General features: G+C 36.1%; 1 protein-coding gene across 1 annotated transcript in view; it reads right to left on the minus strand.

The window, feature by feature from the left end:
- LOC122804626 (alpha-1-antitrypsin-like) overlaps positions 1 to 7,470 on the minus strand; it is a 161,950-nt gene extending 154,480 nt beyond the window's left edge. Inside the window, exon 1 of the mRNA XM_044074598.1 lies at positions 7,430 to 7,470. Coding sequence (XP_043930533.1) covers positions 7,430 to 7,455 — 26 coding nt within the window. The 5' untranslated portion in view covers positions 7,456 to 7,470. The remainder of the gene's footprint in view (positions 1 to 7,429) is intronic.
- Positions 7,471 to 22,420: the final 14,950 nt, after the last annotated feature.

Below are 22,420 nucleotides of genomic sequence, written 5' to 3' on the forward strand. Positions count from 1 at the left end.
AATTTTAGACCTATTGCCATCTTATCCCCTATCTCTAAACTACTAAAAAAATTTATCCACATACAACTACTACCTTACCTCACCAACAATCACCTATTAACCCCAACACAACATGGATTTAGACCTGGTCACAGCACTACTACTGCTCTTCTCTCCTTCCTCGAAACTGTAAATAAAGCTAGAGACTTTAACTATATTGTCTCCACTCTCCTCCTAGACCTTTCTAAGGCCTTTGACACCATCTCCCATTCCCTGCTACTCAACAAACTCTCTAAGCTACATCTTTCCCCCTCTTGCATCAACTAGTTTTCTAGTTACCTTTCCAATAGGCAGCAATCTGTCAAATGGAAGAAATCTACCTCCTCTTACCTCAACACTGTCAATGGTGTACCCCAAGGCTCCATATTAGGCCCATTATTGTTCAACATCTTCATTAATGACTTCCACCACAATATCCCAAATGTTACAATAGTCCAGTATGCAGATGATTCAACTATTATCTGCGCTGCAAACTCCATTTCCTTCCTTAAAACTCAAGATGCCTTCTCAACCACTGAAAAATTGATGCATGACAATCATCTTGCTCTCAATCCATCAAAAATCAAACTCATGTTATTCACCCCATCAAAAAGCATAACTATCGACATAAACTCTTTCCTCATAACCAGTCAAAATAACACATCCCTAGAAATTGTTTCCAGTGCTAAACTGCTAGGAGCTCTCATTGATAATCAGCTTACATTTGATTCCCATATACATACAAACATTAAAAAAACACATCAGAAACTAGGCATGTTCTACCGGCATATCCGCTTCCACTCCCCATCTACTAGATTCCTCATATCTACCACATACCTCATCCCCTCTCTCCTTTATGGTGTCCCATTCCTAACCAACCTTAAATCCTCTATTAAAACAAAACTCTCTTCCTGCTACAGCAAAATTGCCAAATTCGCCTCTGGCCACAGATCCTCCTCCCATCACTGTACTGCCCTCCATAAACTAAATTGGCTAGAACTCCCTAATTTCCTTAGTTACACTCAACTAACTCATGCTCATAAGCTCATTTTCAAGCCCTCACTCTCCTCAGCCTTCACCATGCACCATCCTAACAGACCCCTTAGAACCAGCACTCAGAACCTAGTTGAACTCCACAAACCTGCCCGTCCTGCAGGCAAACTCCTACTTTCCTTTTCCCTGGCCCGCCTCTGGAACTCCCTCCCATCACATATCCGTACTACCAGCAGCCTTCCAGTCTTTAAATCTCTCCTCCATTCACATCTATCTTCTCTCTGGGAATGCTCCTGCACCCATCCTGCATAATCCCACCAGCTACTACTCACCCCTAAATCCACAACTCTTCCCTTCCTAGGGAACATTCATACTGTAGTTAACCACTTATGTAAATATTCTCTGTGCACACCTACTAACCAAAATCTTACCTATAATTTCTCTTTCCATTTGCTAGTGAATATAGAAACTAAAAATTGTAAACTTATGCTTATTCTTACATATGCTCTTCGGTTGTTTTTTCCTGTTGCATTAACATTATCCTGTGCTTATATGTGCTACTCTGATACTTTAACAAACTGTTTATGTTATGTTTATTCTACTATATTTTACTTTATTCTTAGTTGTGTATGTTGACATTGTATCTATGGAGCTTTTCTCCCCAGGACTCCATTGAAAATGGGCTCAGAGCCCAATGGATTATCCTGGCAAACAAACTTCAAATAAATAAATAATAAATAAATAAATAAATAAATAAGCAGTCCATTGTTGACTGAGCACAGCCCCCACATCTCACTGCTATCGCTACAAAATATTTAGTCTTACAATGTGCAGTTTGTCTAGAAAAGGCTGCGTTTTAATTAACATTTTTTACTTGTTACCTGAACTAGATTTATTATTGATTAAAGGGGACAGCTACTCAGTACAGTTAAGAAAGCTGTAGCTGTTTTAATAGGATCAATTTGCTTGAAATGTTTATTAGTATTTAAGTAGTAAGTTTATTTATTTGATAACTATGTAAGCCCACTGAACACATGCCCCTTTTTAGGGGAGACCCAGTAGTAGCATGACCTAATTAAATAACTTGATTAGAGTCTCACAGTCTACCAACAGAAGTTGAGGAAAATCAAATGCAGGCTTACACAGCAAGCTTGAATTACAGCTTGCAGCCTTAACATTCTGAGCCATCTGAGCCCAGTTTAGTAAGCTTGTCAACTACACCTGATTGGGGTATTGTATCATATTCCTTAAAAATGTCTAAGTAGGTGGTATACGCCATTTCCCCATCATCCATTAACGTGGTAACCTTCTGAAAGAAGTCCTCCAGATGTAGTAGGTATGATCTTCCCTTGACAAACCCACACTGGGTTGATTTCAGTGTCTGAAGGTTTCCTAAGTCTTTGTTGATAAGCGGCTTTACACATTAGACTAGTCAGACTAATAGGTCTGTAGATTCTGGGGACATTTCATGGTCCACCCTTGTGAAGTGGGATAGTTGTTGCAGTCCTCCATTCTCATGATACAAAGCCTTTTTTGAGGCTATAGATGAAAAGTGATTCAAGTGGTCCTAATAGGTCATGCTGTTTCAGAGACATCCCAGGATATTGTTGGTACCCATTGAGGCTGTGTTTTTGGCTTTAGAGTGCTGTCAGGACCTGCTTCCTGTTAATAGTTGGGGGGGGGGTATCCTAGTAGGTATTTCATGGAGGGACACAGGGAAGGAGTGGAGGCTGAAATATGTGCTGAACTTGTCAGCCACCAAATTTGCTATGTCTCTGCTCAGTGAAGGTGGCACCACAGACTACCAGTTTTGCCCACTGATGTGTGCTGCTTTTGAGGCTTTGGACATAGCTGTAGAAGGCTTTGTGGTTGTCTTTATTCTGTGGGGCTATCTTGATCTTGTAATTGACCTTCTTGGACTTAATTAGTCCTCTTAGTCCTCTTAGTTTCCTATTTAGTTTAATAAGAGAATTATTATTGTTATAGAAGTTGTTATTCCTGATTTTAACCATGACATTTTTACTTTTGTTATATACCCTATTAAGGTTAGGATTCCAGCAGTGTGGTTTGATTTTAGAGTTGTTTTGGGCTTACTTCTACTAGGTACTACAGCCTCTATACAGCCATTTACACGGTTGTACAGGGTCTCTTTGAACAATTCTGCATAGGCTGTTGTGAACTTGGTATTGGGAGGTGCTTTGAATTCTGATAAACTATCGCTTAGTAGGGTATAGTTTACTTTGGAATAGTTCCTAACCATTACAGAGTTTGCTTCATACACACATGCATATGTCTGTATTTTTAAAAAAGCTAATGACTGACTTTTCCTGATAGTAAAAACGAATATTCTAAAATTTTGTAAGGCATTGTGTAAAGCATCTGTCATTTTTTTCTAATATATAAGTTGATCAGATATTGCATGATTGATCTAGTAGAGGTCACCTTGGAGTAACCTACTGAAAATAACATAATAATAGTTACTAAAGCCATTCATTAAAGATTTCTCATCTTATGATTTTTCTAGTGAGGAATAGCTGTTATTTTTTTCAAGTTTTTCCAAGGGGCTTGTTTGAAAGCTGCTATATTCAATAATGGGTCATATCAGAGAGGTATAAATTGGTACAATGATCTCCTGGAAGAAAAATACCATATACCCTAGAATTAGATGGGCTACATGTTATGTTTTCCTAACACTGGCAGATGTACTCAAATCACAGTTTAAACTGTTTGTTATATGTGAAAGGACCAACAAAAGAAAAAATATATAATACATAAACTTTACCAATTCAACTCAAAATAAATCTTGAACTGAACTGGCACCTCGTTGTCTAAGCAGCAAAAATATGTAAATTGCTGTCCACCATTGTTTCAAGATCTTTAAAGATGGTGACATTTTTAACAATTTAACTATTTACTTTTCAGTCACAATTTATGCCCTTCTGTATAAGTTTTATGATGTCACATTGATATTAAAGATCATAACTACTACACCAGGTGTGTAATTTTTGTAAATCATCTTAGAGAATGTCAGCATCTTTTATTGTTGTAATTATGTTAGCCAGTTTAGAGTTATCAGTATGTTTAGTAATCCATAGCCCATTTTCCACTGTTATGTCTAAGAAGAAAAATCCAAAACAGAAGTGTCACAGGACATGACAGGTAACCCCTGGCCTGTGAGGGTAGACAGGTGATTCCATACCTTAACTGATGCATTCTGGTGCTTAACCAGTGTTTATCAAACAGATTATTTATGAATTGACATTGAATGCTACTAATTTGTTAATGCTTTCCTAATGTGGAGTTATGTTACATGATTTTCCAGTGTCGGGCAAAACACAGTGTACTATCATTACTTCATGCACTGCTACTGTTACTTCTTCAATGTGTCGAGATTCAAAAGGCAAGCTCTTTCCTTAGAAAACCCATGTTCTATATCTATCTGCAAAATTATATCACTTCTGTCATTTTGGATAAGATCTATTACAACTGCCCCCCAAATTTGACCCAGAGCACTGGACCGGCTGACAGATCTAAAACTATTCGAGTTAAATTTGCCACCAGTTCCTCCGGTTTTGTGAACTGGTACCATTTTAACTAGTTACAATAAGTCAGGGACATATCAACATTCTACCATTATAGTCAACATGATTGCTAGAGTTTAGCCAAGTTTTCTTAGTTATTCTAGGAAACCACAAGGAATATTGTCCAGTCGAACATGAGATTTAATTTTGCTTGTGTCAATGATTCATTGATTATTTTTTTTGCTAAAGAATTTCAAAAACTGACTGTGCTAATATTCTGGATGTTATAACATTAAACACTGACAATGATCCCCGTACATGCAACTGGAAGCTGTAAACACTTGTCTACATGCTCAAAGTTTATACACTAAGCAAGGTACAAATGTTAATAAATTACAGTTTATTAGGTTTGAAAGGATATGCACAGTTGAGAATGAGCTCATATTTTCTTTATTTTACTTAAAAAATGGTTCACTATCCCATCTTAACACCTCCATGCATGCTACTGTACATATGCAAAGTTCTCATTTCTATTAAAAAGAAGAAATGCATTTACCCTGATGGACTATTTTCTATAACAACATAACATGATTTTATCTAAATGGAGAATAAAGTGAATTATGCCTTATTACAAGTCTTTCTGCCGTTTAGAGAATGGCTGACTGAGATCGCGCGGCTGCATGATGAAGCAGCAAAGTGCCATTTACTATTGGCTCAGGTACCTGAGGCAGACTTAATGAAAGGGAAAAAAGTGGACAGACTCATGTGTGTGAGCATAGGGATCGTATGTTTTTATTAAATAAGCTTCTATTATTATTATTATTATTATTATTATTATTATTATTATTAAATAATGTCTGTTCTTTGATCCCTCCTCCTCTTTAGTTGTCTGGTGCTGCTGACTACCAGCCTGTAGGATACGATAACAGCATGTATTTTTTATTTCTGCATTTAAAATTGTATGTAGGTATGTTTGTATTTGTCTGTTTGCCTGGGTATGTAGGAATGATGAAATAAATTGCTCTGACAAATTATTACATCTAAGGTTTTGACAGATGGCAAAGTGACTATGATTGTTGGCTACAGCACAGTTAATGTAAATGATTCCCTGTGCCTACTTTTGCCTACTGAGTGACTCTGGGCAAGTCATTTGACCAGACAGAGCTCTGGGACAACTGTGAAATTGGGCTAAGTCCGATAATGGTCTCCTGAACTACATGCTTTGTAACTGACTATGAACAGAAGCTGTTTGTGGATGAATGAGCTTCAATCTGCTGTCATTTTTTCATGTTAAACATTAATTTTTATTTTTCTGGCTTTTTAGAATTAGTGTGCATTTGTGTGAGCCCATCTGAAAATACTTTAATGTGGGTATTTTTAACATAATCAGGCATCTGAGGTATTCACAATTAGTAAAGTGGCAGTAATTGATGGATATGGGGACTGATTATAGATGAAAATATAGCAACTATTTGAAATATCAGAACCTGCTAAACTGAGTCCTGCAACATGGAGACTGAGTGGCCAAAGAAATGGATTTACACATACTAAGTATGAGATGGTCATTTCCTGGAAAATTGCCTTGTCTACCAAGTATGGCAGTTTCAGAGTTAGTATATATAAATGTGGGGTGTGGGGGAGGCTTGCCTCTCTCATAGCCTGGGTGCAGGGGACTTGCCTCCTGTACAAAGAAATTTAAAGTAGAAAAGGGATGTTTGGCATTCACCATTCTCCTGAAGTTTCAGTATTTTTTCCACATTTTAGCACTCAGTGTTTCAAGTGCTGACATTTCAGTAAGGAGCCTGAAAATAACTTTGCATTGGGCATTGCACTATATCTAAAATAACAAGCTGACTATACTTTCATTCACTTTCCATCATGGTTAGACACCAGCACTGCACACAATAAATGGCTGTCTGTGGTGGTCTGGGCAGGATAAGTGCAGCAACAACAAATCATTGCCTCAAGGGTATAATGAGTATCACTGGCATCTTGTGGCATATATTTTTCTGGTTGTTATTGGCAGTGATTCCTCCTATGTGGAGTCTACATCTAGTTCCTTTCTCTGTGTGAACTTTATCCAAGTGCTCTGATTTTCTCAACCAGATTCTCAGTTGTAAAAGAGGATTACAGACTTAACAAGGCAGCCCTTCATCAATATCTACGCTGAATCCTACCTAGTCTAAAACCAGGCCTGATCAGAGTACAGATAGCAATTACAGCTTATGTGAGGGCTGGTAACAGTGCAGTCTTTATTACTTTAACTTTCTTCACAGTCAGACTACAAAGACATGTATAGAAAGTCACTATAGCTTATCTAGGAGTGCACCATAATGTAATATATTACTGTGATCATTATTTTTTCTTTTTCCTTACAATCCAGCATCAGCAGTATATACAGGGTAAGGTTAAGGAGGCATAATGTTTATGTACATCTGACAGCAGCATGTTGAAATATATTATTGTGTCCATTATTTTATTTCACTTTCATCTCCAACTAACATCAGAAGGGTGCAGAGAAAGTGGATGCCTTATGATTATAGGCATGAGGAGGCATGTTGCCTATATGTATGACAAGAACAACTTGAAATACATGCCTTTGGTTATTAGTTCTTTTACTTTTATCCCAATCTAACACCAGAGGGGTATACAGAAGGTATCTGTCCTTTCTGGAAGGGTAAAGAGGCAGGCACTATTCCCAGATAAGATTTTATATATCCCTTCATATACTTGAATTCTCAGTTTATTGAAAGCTACTATTTTGTTAACTTAGAGCATTAAACTTTGGATACAACTTATTTTGTCTTTACAAAAGTAAGAATTGATTTCTTTCCTTATTTATAACTTATGTTCAGACCATTGTAGGAACAGAGGTTTGAAAAAACTCTAAAATGTACCTCAAGTATCTTGAACCCCACGGCATTTGGTGAACTATCCTTGTCTTAATTCAAACTTTCTCCACAGTTTTATACTTCAGTCTTGTCCAGTTAGAGTGTGTTGAAAGGATGGAGGAAACAGCTGCCGAGTAAGTCAAAGTGTGAGAAAACAAGAAAGTAATAATAACACTGTTATCAAGTCAATCAATTTTTTCTTTCAGTGGCATATGTTATTTCCATGTTTGGTAAAATATTTCTTTGACTAAATTAGTGAAATATATATAATTGAAGAGCATGAGTGTTTGCGCATTACTTAGCAACATGAAAAGGACACTTCAGATTTACATTACCCTACTTTTCCTTGAGTTGAAAGTGGATAAGAGTTGAGGTCATTGTTTTATATTTGTTGATATTTAACTGAGTGATCAATTCTTTACACTAAAAATCAACATTGCTACAGTTTCCTTTTGTACAGTAGAAGTGATTCATTATTTCCTTTTGCACACTAGAAGTGATTCATTGTTTCCTTTTGTACACAAGAAGTAATTGTTTATGGTGTTTTTATTTGTCTGTCTATTTGTTTGTGTGTAATATGAGAGATGAAAGGTATTTGGGGAAAAGACTGCAAAGGTATGGCATGCTATAAAATAACCACTGAGATGGAGTGGTGTAATAAAAGAGATAAAAGTTTGGTTGTGACAAAAAGAGGCGGGATGAAGCTGCATTGCTACTAAGGTATATATATATTCATTATTGAAATGCATGAAATATACAGATTTATAAATCTGTAAATATGCAAATAAGCATGTAATAGTTGTATGCAACTGCTAGACAAGAAATAAGCTTTTTCCACAGATGAGACTACTGTGGCACATTCCATTGAAGGTGGAGAAATCCTGACTGTTGATAGAGTGGTAAAGACTGGCTTCACAGTAACTGGGATTACTGAGAGTAAAAGAAAGAGAATGACAACATGGCAAATAGTGAACACCAAGAGAATAAAAGATGTCAAGTTGTGTTTATTGACAATCCCAATACTCAAGCAGAGATCAGTGAATTGCACTGGTATGAGGTGGTTCAGCAAACTGAAGTGCTTCCAGACTGGCCTGAGGTATTTTCTGAAATGACTAAGACACAACAATAAATGGTAAACAGGAAGTGTGAGGTAATGCAGTGGGGTCCAACATGGCTGTGCAGTTGCCATGACAGTAGCTAAGCAGCAGACAAGTACAAAAAGGATGATGATTTGCAGACATCATAGTGAGGGAGCTAATTAAATAAGGAAGAAACCAATAAAAAACACTGTCAGATAAAGGTGTGCTGGTACTGATAGTGAATGAATGGATTGATATTTTTGGAACTCTTGTAAATAATATAGAAAAACTCCACTTTATTCACGAAGAAACACAAAATGAAACAAGTTTTAGCGCTTTCATCTCTGACTGAGACTTCTTCAGAAACTATGAACAAAGACAAAACAACCCTTTTTATAACAAATACAATTAGTACCAGTACAATTAAAACTAAACTGATGAATGATGTCATCTATTCATTCCTTGATTATAAATTAAAGGTATATGGATCTGGTTCCTGTGAATAACATAAACTGAAATACTTCTGTTCTGTATATAGTCTGAAAACTGAAAACTTTAAAATATGAAATAAATTGTGTATTTACTTTTAAACACTGTATTCTGTTTAAATGGAACATAAAAACATTGTAAAATACCCTTAGATAAATACGTGTTTAAATATTTTTACAATGAATATAATATGAATTGATTATTTCATGTTATGTTGTTTCAAAAAGCTGATGCCAAAATAAATATATCTTAATAAATATAAATTTAAAAACAGTTTTTGTAAAATAAATAAACAAATGAATCAATGAATTACACTATAAAATCTTCTACAAGCATAACCAATGAATTATATAAATATGAAATGTGCGATTATAATAAAATTTGTTGTGGTCTAGGAAAATATTAAATATTGTGTATGTTATAAAAACTATATATATTGTTTCGTAAAATATTTATTATAATACATTTTTATTTATTTATTTATTTATTGAATATTGAATGTAGGTAAAATGAATGAATTGTTGTTTGTATTTTATAATATGTATTTATGTTATATGTTGATTCATTATGATTGTATATGTTAATGTTAATATTTTATATATTGTTAGCTCTCTCTGTTAAGATTGGTGCTAGGGAAACATTATCATTAATACCAGGTGGGAACATCGATGCCAATCTATATTGCCAATAACTTTCTTTCTTTTTCAAAATATTTTTCCAATCACCCCCTCTGGGGTCAATCTTTACAACTTCTAAAATACCAAAAAGAAATTTGTCAAAATTAATACACACAATGCTATGTTTATATAGGGCATTTGTACTTTTTAATTTTTTTATGTCATTCAGATGTTCATATATTCTGCATTTTAATTTACGTTCAGTTTTGCCCACATAGAAATGATTACAGGTGTTACACAAAGCTAAATAAACCACACCCTTTGTGTTACAATTCCCTCTCTTAAAATAGACTTTACTTTTGACATTGTTCTTTAACACAATGTTCTCTTGTTGATTAATATAGGGGCAATAATGACACATACCACATTTTTAGTACCATGTGCTACTGAACTTTTAGAACCAACGATGAAGTTTTTGAAAAAATGGGAAGTAAACCCAAGTTTGTTAATAAGGTAGGGCAAAACATAAAACAATTGTTGGAAAACAAACTGGTCACTAGTTCAGTAGCACATGTCACCATTCATCACATTTAACATATATAACTTGTAAGAAATCAGTTTAAAAAGGTTTTTAAACAACAAAGTGGTTTTAATGTGAAATTTTACAACACTATACATGTTTTTTAATGAGAATATGTTTAAGTCATTTCATATTCTAACTATGTAAACAATTATTTATTTATTTTAAAACTATTTGACTAAAACACAGTGTGTTAAGTTAAAACACAATTTTTTTTTCACACTGGTACTTTAAATTACTTGATGTTTTTAAACTAATTAGCAATTTTTGTAATTGGACAGACAACAGGGCAGGGTATTTAATCAGGAGTGAAGCACTATTCAGACTATTCAGAGTTTCAGTTTTTGCTGAAGAAGATTGTTGATCGAAAACGTATTGTGGATTGTTCAGCGTTATTTTGTGTTAATTCTACCAATAAACTGTGTTACTTGGACTGCGGGTTTCCATCGTGGTGTCCTAGGCAAGATTTTATTGTGGTTACTAGTTTTCATCATTTTGCCTACATCTCCTTTTTGTATTTCAAGCTTCTGTAGATCATTGAGTGTATTGTACCTAGTCAGCTACTGTAGCTAGACAGCAAGTGCATATAAATTACTGAGCACGTGCAAGATCAGTGCCATTTTGTACAGTCAGCAGAGTGAATGCAAACATGAATGGAGATGCACATAGAATGTGTTTGAAGTAATGAGTGAGCCAGTTAGCTTAAGTACTTGTTCTAGTTACAGTTCCTGATGTGTTTATGTACAATAAATATCTTGAACTCATTACAATGCTTTATCGTCTCTTATGAACACACAAGACAAGTGACATAGTGTCAGAATGGGATCCGACATTAAAGCAGCTTACAAACCATGAAGCACAAAGTTAGAAGTGGAGAAATATACAGGCGTGTCTTCAGTGAACTTGCGAACATATCGGCAGTTATTCAAATGTACTTGAACTTATTTAAATTATTTTTCAGTTGTTGAATTAGTGGCGAAGCCTTCAAAATGTTCAAAATAACTATAGAGACAAAATTAAATAGTCATATATTGATAAAAGTATTTGAAATAATTTCTGAAGTTTGAAATGTACAAAAAAGTTAAAATGACTGACTTTCTTCACAATGTGTTACTTTTTCACTTTAACTAAAGCTATTCGAAGTATCCAAAGTTTCCAGAATGTTTGCAGTATTCGCAGTGTTTGCAGAGTCAAAGTAAAGCCATTTCAGAGAGATTGTTGTATTTTTGGGCATAATTGCAAGTACCTGGTCTATGCTTATATTTAAACATTTTTTTTTATAATGGCAGAGGGATTTCCCAGACTTGAACTGCTGGTGTTTGATAACAATATCTCTGAGAACTGAAGAGTGCTTGAGCAAGAATATGATATTTTCACACACCCTGCATTTTCTGATAAGGAAGCACATGCAAGAGCATTTATACTTCTTAATTTAGCTGTTTCAGAAGTCTTTGAGAGGGAATGTTTATTTGTGTATGCACCTGCCATATTGTGACACAGGCTGAAACATGGGAAGACCCTGAGTGCTTGAAAAGTAAGTTAAGAAAAATGTGTAACCCTCAAAGAAATATTAGAAAGGAAAAAATCAAATTTGCACAAGAAATCAAGATCCTGGTGAAATTATAGCAGCGTATATTACTGACATGAGGAAATAAAGATGAATGTGCATATCTGATGATTTACAAGATGAGTTCATAAAAGACAGGCTTGTGTGTGTGGTGTTAATAATGATGCAGTGAGAAAGATTTTGCTCAGGGATAGTGATTTAACATTAAGAAAAGCAATAGAGATATGTCAGATAAATGAGCTTACAGAAAAGCACATGAATATGCTTCAAATGAGAGGAGCATGCATACAGTATCTATCAGTATTAATGTTGACAGTGTGCAACACAAAGCTAAGAGGAAAAAGAAATATAAACTAAAGGGTTCGGCAGCTTCTAACCTTAATTATAAACTGAATGGCGCCATTGCATGCAACTTCATTGTTAACTGTTGTAATTGTGGAGGCAGTCATGAACTTAAATGAAAGAAGTGCATAGCTTTTGGTTACCAATGTCACAAATGTTAAAAGTGGAATCATTTCAAAAGGCTTTTTAAGAGTAAGGTGTCACATTCTTTTATTAAAAGAGAAATCTGAAGAAGCAAGATCAGATAGAAAGCTGCAAACAAACTTTTTATGTTGATGGTGTCTATGTGATTGATGAAACAGTTAATGCAGTAGACTATCAGTTATCAGCAAAGAGTGAAACATTTTGTACTGTACAAATTAATGGGAAACCTGTAGAGTTTTAATTAGACACTAGATATAAGGTGCAATGTTATATCGGCACAAATGTTTTTTTAAGTACAAGCTGGTGAGATACTTGATTCAACAAAATGTGCAAAGCTAGTTGCTTATGGTGGTGAAGAGATTCAAACTGATGACACAATAATTCTTTAATGCCATTCTGCTGGAAACAGCTATGACTTGCAGTTTTACATAGACATAAAACACATGCAGTGACTGTTAGGCCTCAAAGACAGTTTGAGAATGGGACTGATTTCATTTAATAAAGAGGTCCACCATCAAAGTCTCAACAACAATGATAGTTTTACACAAAATATTTATAGTGAATATGCTGATATTTTCAAAGTTGAGCTTGGCAAAACTACCAGTCACATATTTCATGAAGTTAAACCATGAAGTAAGCTCAGGTGTCAGACCATCTAAGAAGGTTCCAGTAGCAATGCAGAGTAAAGTAAAAGCAGAACTTGACAAAATGGTGAATTTAGGTGTTCTAATACCAGTAGAAGAACCAATTGAATGGGTATCCTCCATGGTTGTAGCTCATAAGAAAAGTTCAGATGATATTCGAATATGTATTTATCTGAGAGACTTAACCAAATCACTTAAATGTCGTCATCATCCAATGCATACAGTAGAAGAAGCAGCAGCTCTAATGCTAAATGCCACTATTCTTTCAGTTATGCATGCAAAAAATTCTTTTTGGCAAATTTCGCTGGATAACAAATCTTCATTGTTAACAACTTTCAGTACACCATTTGGTAGATACAGATTTCTGAGAATGCCATTTGGGATAAATTCTGCCAGTGGAGAATTTCAATGTGCAATGGAGCAAATGCTTTCTTGTTATCCATGTGCTATCATAGTAGACGATATTATTGTAGGGGCAATAGTGAAGACGAACATGATAGAAACCTCAGGAAAGTTCTAGACTGTGCAAGTGAAGTCATTCTTAAACTGAATCCTCAGAAATATAAATTCAAGCTGAAAAAAGTTACTTATGTGGGTCATTTGTTTACCAGTTCTGACTTACAACCAGATCCATCTAAGCAAGCAGCTATTCTTGAGATGCCAGTTCTAGAAAATGTCACATCTTTACAATGTTTTCTTGGTATGGTCAACTATTTAGGAAAGTTCATCACAGACATGAGTGCTTTCTGCACCTTAACGTGAGTTGACATGCAAACATGTAAGCTGGTCTTGGCTGAAATTACATGTAGAAACATTTGATATTCTGAAACAGAAAATTATCAGTTCACCCACACTGAGATATTATAATGTTCACAAACCAGTAACTCTTTCGTGTATGCTTCAAAGTATGGTCTTGGCACAGCATGTCTTCAGGAAGGCATACCAATACTCTATGCTTCCTGAACTTTATCTCAAAGAGAAATGTAGTATGCACAAATTGAGAAAGAGCTTTTGGCAGTATGTTCGCATGTTCGAAATTCAATGATTATATTTATGGCAGACGTATACAAACAGAGACTGATCACCAACCTCTATTAACAGTTTTGAAAAAGCTTATGCACACACTCCCAGTACGTCTGCAATGCATGATGTTAAAACTGCAAAAATACAATTTCAATATTGTTTATACAAAAGGCAAATATTTATACCTTGCAGATGCTTTGTCAAGACCACCCAGACAAACAACAGAGCAACATGAAAATGAGAAAGCAGACTTTGAAGTCATGGAAGTCAGACATTTTTAATCATTATCTCTTGATGATCTTAAAATTCACACAAATTCAGCCTCAGAATCTAAAACATGTTATCAGTCAAGGATGGCCAATATGACAAACCAGTCTACCACTTCACATACAGAAGTATTTTCCATACCGAGATGAGCTTATGTTGGAAGATGGAATCATCATGAAACGTCCAAAAGTGGTAATTCATAAGCATGACAACAAATATATATCAAAATTTTGCATCATAGTCACACGGGTACTGATTCAACTAAAAGAAGGACAAGAGGCATAGTATTTTGGCCTTCTATGTCAAAAGATATAGAGAAGGAAACTCTAGCATGTTCAATTTGCAATAGTATTAAATTACACCAACAAAAAGAACCACTTCAGCTAAACCAGATTCCTGAATTACCATGGTCGACGGTTGCATCTGATATTTTCATATGGAATGGTCAGCATTAGTTAGTGTTAGGAGACCCTTATTCAGATTGGTTTGAAATTGACCTTCTTTCTAAGTTAATGTCTAGCACTGCTATTACTAAGTTGAAAAGACATTTTTCTGTCTATGGCAGTCTGCACAAAGTCATATCTGACAGTGGTGCAAAGTTCACAAGTTCAAGAAATTTGCTGAGTCTTGGGACTTTGTCCATATTACTAGTAGTCCTGAGTATCCACAGTCTAAAGGGTTAGTTGACCGTGCAGTTCAAAGTGAAAAATGTTTGTTGGAGAAATCCAAGAGAGATGGTACCAATGTTTTTTCTAACTTACACAATCTCAGAACAATTCCTCAAGATAACTTACTTGGTTCATCTGATTAATGTACAGACAGACAAGAACAACTGTGAAGACAACAGAATGGTCAAAGCTCAACTTTTGAAGAAATGCCACTTACAAAAGTTGTACTCTGATAAGTCCAGCAAATCTCTCAGACCATTAAGACAAGGTTCATAGGTTCATAGGTTCATAGGTTCATACTAGGCTATCTGCCCGAGGGCATTTACAAGCCTAGCCCATAGTTTTGTGGCTTACGCCACCCCTTTAGTATGGGGAACTATACCCATTATTTTGCTGTGCCTCTGTTGAGCAGTGACACTGAGGTAAATCCTGGGGTATATATATATCTCTCCCATCCATTGGTCAAGATTTCTCTTGAACAAGGCCAGCGAGGTGCTCTGCCTCATATACCGGATTTTTTTATTCCACAGCAGAGTCTTTTGGGTGATGAATCTATCCCTCCAGCACGCCCTATTAATAGCTGTCGTAGGTTTAAGCTCCCGCCCTTGTGGTGGCTCGGATCTAGATTTTTTGAGGTGAAGCATATTCATCAAATCTGGGTTTGACATGGCCTTGTATGTTAGGCAAAGGTCACCTCTGAGCAAGGTGAAACTGTAAGAATGCAAACATCTAAAGAATATGACTGAGTGAGTATTGTCAAAACTCTTTGTGAAGAACTGGGATCTTACATCATACAGTTTCAAGGAATGGATTTCAGAAGAAATTGAAGACATATATTTCCATTCTCCAAACCAGTGGCACAGCAGATTATCTGTGCCAGGGACTCTAAATTTGTTTGAATTCCAAAGGACAGTGTACATTCTTAAGCAATCCTGATGTATCCCCTGAAATAGCAATTGAGAAAGAATCCCCAGAGACTGTCCCTATTGCTAAACCCAGTCAAAGTTTTTATGTGACCAGATCAGGTAGAATTTCCAGATCCAGTTCAGAATGCACAGAAACCTGGAGATCTGATTTGTTGTTAAATGTTGATGTGATATCTAGTTTGTGAAATGTCATGTTTTGCTATTGCATGTCAAACAAATTAAAAAGGGAGGATGTAGATCACTGAGTGTATTGTACCTAGTCAGCCACTGTAGCTAGAGAGCATGTGCATATAATTTACTGAACACTTGAAAGATCAGTGCCATTTTGTAGAGTCAGTCAGAGTGAATGCAGACATGAATGGAGATGCACAGCGAGTGTGTTTGAAGTAATAAGCAAGTCTATTAGCTTAAGTCCTTGTTCCAGTTACAGTTCCTGATGTGTTTATGTACAATAAATATCTTGAAGCTATTATAACGCTTTATCATCTCTTTTGACACATGAGACAAGAGACACTTTCAGCTTGACCATTTTCAAATTTTCTAGATATGGAACTTAATTCCTGTGTTCTGCCTGCAAGATATCTCCACGTATACTACAGCAACTGGCAATGTACTACCTTATACAAATTAATTTTCTGACTAACATTCTGTGAGACTGTTCTACACATTAGTCTCTTGCCTTGCACTTACAGGAACAGTACACATTTACTGAACTCATCATGTTATTACCTTCTCTAAACATCGGACAACTGCACTCTCCTAGCAAAATAAAAAAAAAAAAACAGATTGTGGTCAATGACAGGTTGTAGATCCTGGAAAATCTCTCAGGATTCTGAGTTGCTAGTACAGCTGAGTGGCCATTATGAAGTGAAAGGTTCACAGGGACGGTGTCCATTGGCATAGCTTGGCATTGCTATCCACCAGTTTACACAGTCACTGTAGATTGTTATAGTCAGTTACCAATCTGAAATGCCTACCTAAAAAGATTGTGATTCAGTTAGTAGAGATCCCACTTAATTGATAAACATAGCTTTCACCATAACTAGTTTACTTGTTTTGTTCAATATCGCAGCTTTGCATTGATTAACTTTCTCTTGACATAGCAGACATGGTATCTGCGACATATCATTATACAGGGTAAATTCTTTAGTAAAACCAAAAGCCACAAGCATAGGTTTAGAGCACAGAATCTATTTGTCTCAACAGTTCATTTAACCTTGGTAGGATCTCTGCCACTCATGTAATCTGACACCTGACAGGCAGTAGTCAGAAAATTAGACACAGACTGTCAATAGTACTCGTTCAATACAAGAAAAAGCCTTCATCTGTCTTTTAATGGTGAGTATAGACCATTTTTATGGCCTTAATTTTTTTTCTAGCTGCTGTCTTACTCTCTCTCTTCCTATAAGGTATGCTGAGTACATAGCTTCCACCATACCCAGTTTACTTTTCTTAGCTTATGAAATCATACCTGTGTGTGTTATGGATTCTGGTAAGCTACACTTCAAAATAATGAAAATTACAGCCCACTGAATGAATGAATGAATGAATGAATGAATGAATGAATGAATGAATGATAAAGTTATTCATTGATGCCATAGCCCACCAGGAACGAGGCTTCAGTATTACATCCATCAATTTCTAAAAGGTAGCTGGAGCTCCATGGAGACCAAATGGTAACACTATGTACTTGAAACAGACTGCTACAAGTTAGAAAAGCTACTTCTCCTTTGGCAGAGGAGTTAAGTAGTATCTGCCACTATCCTTTCATCAATATGTTATCAAGTATTTGTCCTTTCCTAATTTTTCTATCAGTAAAGTAATTCTGGGCTACTACATTCAGTTTTTGATGCTGCTATCACTCCTAACTTTAGGATCATTTAGTTGATGTACTGACTGTGTCTTTTTATTTTTACTCTGGCACTCTGTAAGGTCCAGTGATGCAGCTGATACCTCACAGCAAGAGGTTCTCCAGTTCAATGCTGGTGTGCCTTCTGTGAGGAGTCTGCATGTCCTCTCTGTGTTCATGTGGGTTTCCTCTGGGTGTGCCAGTTTCCTCCCACATTCCAAAGACATGCAATAGTGGGACTGGGCACTATAAATTGGCCATAGCTGTAAGTGTGCATGTGAGTGTGTGTTGTGGAAGAATTACCATGGCAAAGTTAGCCACCCAGCAGTGTAAACATTAGCTCTAGATGATTGTCACTGATGAAGTGACACCCCAAACCCATGTGCAAAAATGAGAAAATGGGGTTGTGGATGGATGGATGGATAAATTTGATTTAACAAAGGGTGTGATTATGCATTTTTTAGCTTTTAGTCTCAGACCATGGTTTGACATCAAAAGACAAAAGGCTTGCTGTGGAATCCAAATGAAGGTATGAAACCTGTAGGTAAATCTTTGTTTATTCAATACGAATGCCAAGTAGCAAAATCACAGCTGTGATTTTGCTACTTGGCGTTCGTATTGAATAAACAAAGATTTACCTACAGGTTTCGTACCTTCATTTGGATTCCACAGCAAGCTTTTTGTCTTTTGGTTTTGGTTTTGTTTAGCTTGCTTTGCCACCTTTTTTGGTCATGGTTTGACATCAGTCAGTTGTCACTTTTAGGCCTGTTTGTAGGATGTCATCATAATTTGGGGATTCAGTGATTGCTCCCAGCTCACAGTTGTCAGCAAACTTTGTGAGCCAGAGACCCAAACTTTGTCAGTCACTTCAGAGAAGTATATACCAAACAGGAAAGGTCTGAACATCGAGCTCTGTGGGATATCACTAGTAGCAAGTTTCTTATCGAAAGTGGATTCACCTATCTGGACAATATATGCTCTGTCAGTGAGCCAGTTAGCTATCCATCTGATGATGTACAGATTTATGTCTAACTCAGTAAGCTTATCTATGATCCCTGAGTGGGGGATTGTGTCAAAAGCTTTGGCCAGGTCTAGATAAGTGGTGTGTACCAGTTTACCCTCACCATGGCTGTGGTGACTTTCTCGAAGAACTCCACCAGACTGAGTAGGCAAGACCTTCTTTGACAAAGCCATATTGGGCCTGTTCTAGTTTTTGGAGAGTTTCTATGTCATTGATCAGGTCCATGATAATTCTCATCATAGCCTTGCAAATAAGACTGGTCAAGCTTATTGGTCTGTAGTTCCCTGGATCAGTTGATGGGCCCTCCTTGTGTAGAGGGACAACTATTGCAGTCCTCTATTCCTCTGGGACAAAGCCAGTCTGGAGGCTGTTGTTAATGAGGGTTTCTAGTGGTCCTGATAGATTCTGTTTTAAGCTATTTAAGAAGCATCCTGGTATGTTGTTGGGACCCATGTAGGCTGTGTTTTTGACTTTAGTGAGTGCAGTAAGGACCTGTTTCCTCAAAATGACCAATGGGGGATGGTTGCCGGTGTTTCTTTGTTTGTGGTAGGAGGTGATGAGAGAAGTTTGAACTGAACTTGTCGGGTTTTCTGTAGTTTCAGGCTGGGTGTAAGTGTTCCTGTTCATGATTAACTCGGCACTTGCTGAGTGTTTCCCCTGAGGTTACAGACATAATTAGAAAAAGCCTTGATAAGATAACTGAACATTATCTTTCACCTGGGAGGCTATCTTTGCCTCATAGTTTACGTTGGCAGATTTTCCAGTTCTCTAATGTGTTTGTTTAGACTGGTGAGTGTCTTTTGTACTGTTTTGTCTGTTCCTTCTTGGATTTTGAAGAAGATTTTTTTCCTTTTGTTGAATAGCCTATTTATGCTAGGGGTCCACCAGGGTGATATATTTTTGACAGTAATCATAAGTTTGACTCAGACAGGTACTTCCTCCTCTGTGCAGCTATGAATGTGTTTATACAGTGCTTTTATGTACAGCTCAGAGTAGGCCTCAGTATCATCTGGTTTCAGAGGAGCTTGGAAGTTTAATAAGCTGTCACTTAGTTTGAGGTAATTAGCCTTAGCAAAGTGCTTAGCTGGTTTGGAGTTTGATAGGTGTTCTAGGTTAGTTTTAATACTAAAGGGATAATTTTTTGTCAGAACTTACCAGGGAGGAGTTAATGCATAGGAAGAAGTAGCATCCTCCCATGTTGATGAGTACAAGGTCTAGGATATTTGTACCTAGTTGGGAGAGCTAACTGGTTGCTCCAAGGTGTTTGCATTGCCAAAGTCCAAAAACCTCTGAGCACGTGAATTATGGGTTGTAGAAGCCTTCCAGCTTATGAAGGGGTAGTTGAAGTCACCCATGATGTTAGGCTGAATTTTAAGAGATTCCAGTAGGTTTAGGTAGGAGGTGTGGTTTTTCCAGACTCATGATATGGGATCTGTAGCTAGCAAGGATATGATAGGTGATTGCACCTATGGTTAGTTGGGTGTGAAGCAGCTCAAACAAGTCATGTCCTTGGACCACACTAGTAGTGTCCTTGTCCTTTATAAACACTGAGCCACCTCCTCCCATTATTTTATCCTGAGCTGCTAGGGATCAAAATATATGAAAGGCATTGTGGCCTTTGATAGCTAGGGTGCTTTCTATGGTTTTGAACCATATTTCTTTGAATGCATGTATGTCTTCATTCTCCAGGGTGAGAATTGCTTCCAGGGAAGGAAGTTGTTCTTTTATTTAAACCCCTCACAGTGAGCAGAAGTACCTTTAGGTAGTCATGAGTGATTTTTGTTATGCTGGAGGCTTTAACAACCTGGCACAGTCTAAAAAAAGAATTATGGGGATAGATAAAGATTTGCCAGTATCCAGAGGCCAAGAGTTTACAAGTGCAAACCATCTTTGGCAAAGCATAGTGGTTTGTCGATCATCTCTCTCCAGGCTGACAGATATTGGATATCCTTGTTGTGACATTAAAAACTAAGCCAGTTGTTGCAGTCAATAATTTTTGCTGGTACTGTGGCATCATCATTGGTGAAGGTAGGATGCTACTCAAGGCTAGATCCATACCCACCTGGGACACATATTCGGAGAGCTCCATCATGTCTCTCTTCATATAGTCCAGTGAGTATGCCTTAGGTTGCTTATGCCCACATGGATTATGATAGTGTCATGCTGGTATTTGTGGTTTGAAGACCTAGGTGCATATGTGATCTAGTGGATCTGTCTCCAAACAGCTCACTGTGATCTTCTCCTGTTCAGCCTGGTAAGTGGGAAATCAGTATGTCTTACAAATGAATCCCCAATAACTGGAATGTTTGGATGTGCAGTGTGTTGTCTTATAGGCTTAGATGCAAGACTACTATGATTTTTAGAGTTATGTGTTGTCTGAGGTGTTTTCTTTTCTGAGTGTGAGAAAGGCAACTGAGAGATGCTTCTAGGAGGTCTTGGAGGTTTGGGTAGATTACAAGTGAGTACTTCTGCATATGTGAGTCAATATGTTTGTTCCTAAGTGTTGGTAATGATTGTTTTGGGTGTGATGTTAACAACCTGGTTTGCATTTTTCATTTGTGTATGTGAGAGCTTTGCCTCCAATAACATTGTTTATCTAAATGGCTCACACATTGTGTTTGTCTGTTCTAAAATTAAATGGTTGTCAGTGAACATAAAGCAGTTACTACACTGCCTCAGAAAGCCCATATCCACTAGGTCACACACAACGTTGCAATAACTTAACTACTACTGCGCTATCTTCTCTATGCAACAAAAGCAAGAGGAAACACAGAGCAGTTTCGCTGAAAAGCTGTTTTAAACTTTAATAAACAAAATCAACTTACACATACATAGTAAAACGAAAACTTTTTGTCTATATGACAGACAGTCAAAAAAGAGTTGAGCGCTTTCACCTACTAGACTTAGGCTTCATCAGAACTAATTTACCATACATTCCTATCATTTAAATAACTTTTTTGGTGCCATAAAACTTTCGTGCTTTTAAAGCCATATACCCTCATTTACTAAATAATAATATAACTACAACAAGAATGTATACTATACAAACTATATGTTGTTGTATATGTATTGTTTATTTTACATCCTTTAATAATAAAATTAATAAAAAATAAATTTAATAATAAAAGAAAATAATAAAACAATTAATAATAATAATTTGTGTTGGGTCGAACAGCCAAAAACCTTTGTTGGATTATTGATTAACTCTTCGAAAAACATATCTTAATAATACAAAAATGTGCTTCATTTAATAAAAATACTTCCTTTGAAAATACTATGCTGCAAAACTTACAAATTCATCTGTAGTTCATACTACTAACTGATTTGTTTTTGATGAGTGGTTAAAATGTGTTTGTGAGTTTATTAATTCAGTGGACAAAAAAATTTTTCATATTAAACTATTATTTTATTGTATATGTGTATATAAATATAAATTTACTATTATATTAATAATTAAGTGAATAAATAAATACATTAGTATATCAAAATTTAATAAATATTGTATAAATAAGCTGTTAATGAATTTTAAAAATTGCTTTTTTTATTAAATACTTATTTCAATACTTGTCCTTTAAAACATACTCTAAAAAATGTGTTGCTTTTTTTTAAAAAAATGTATTTTTTAAAAATAGACATTTGGAAATGTTTTTATAATAACGATGGTTTGAGTGCTATAGTATCGTTTAGACCTGGTTCAGTGTCTGCATCTGTATATAATTGCCACCATATTTCTTTGTAACTTAAAATATCCTTTCTGTTCCCTCCTCTTATATTATTCTTT

The sequence above is a fragment of the Protopterus annectens genome, chromosome 6.part0 (assembly GCF_019279795.1).
Source record: "Protopterus annectens isolate FY-2018-M chromosome 6.part0, PAN1.0, whole genome shotgun sequence".
NCBI classification, from domain to species: domain Eukaryota; kingdom Metazoa; phylum Chordata; order Ceratodontiformes; family Protopteridae; genus Protopterus; species Protopterus annectens.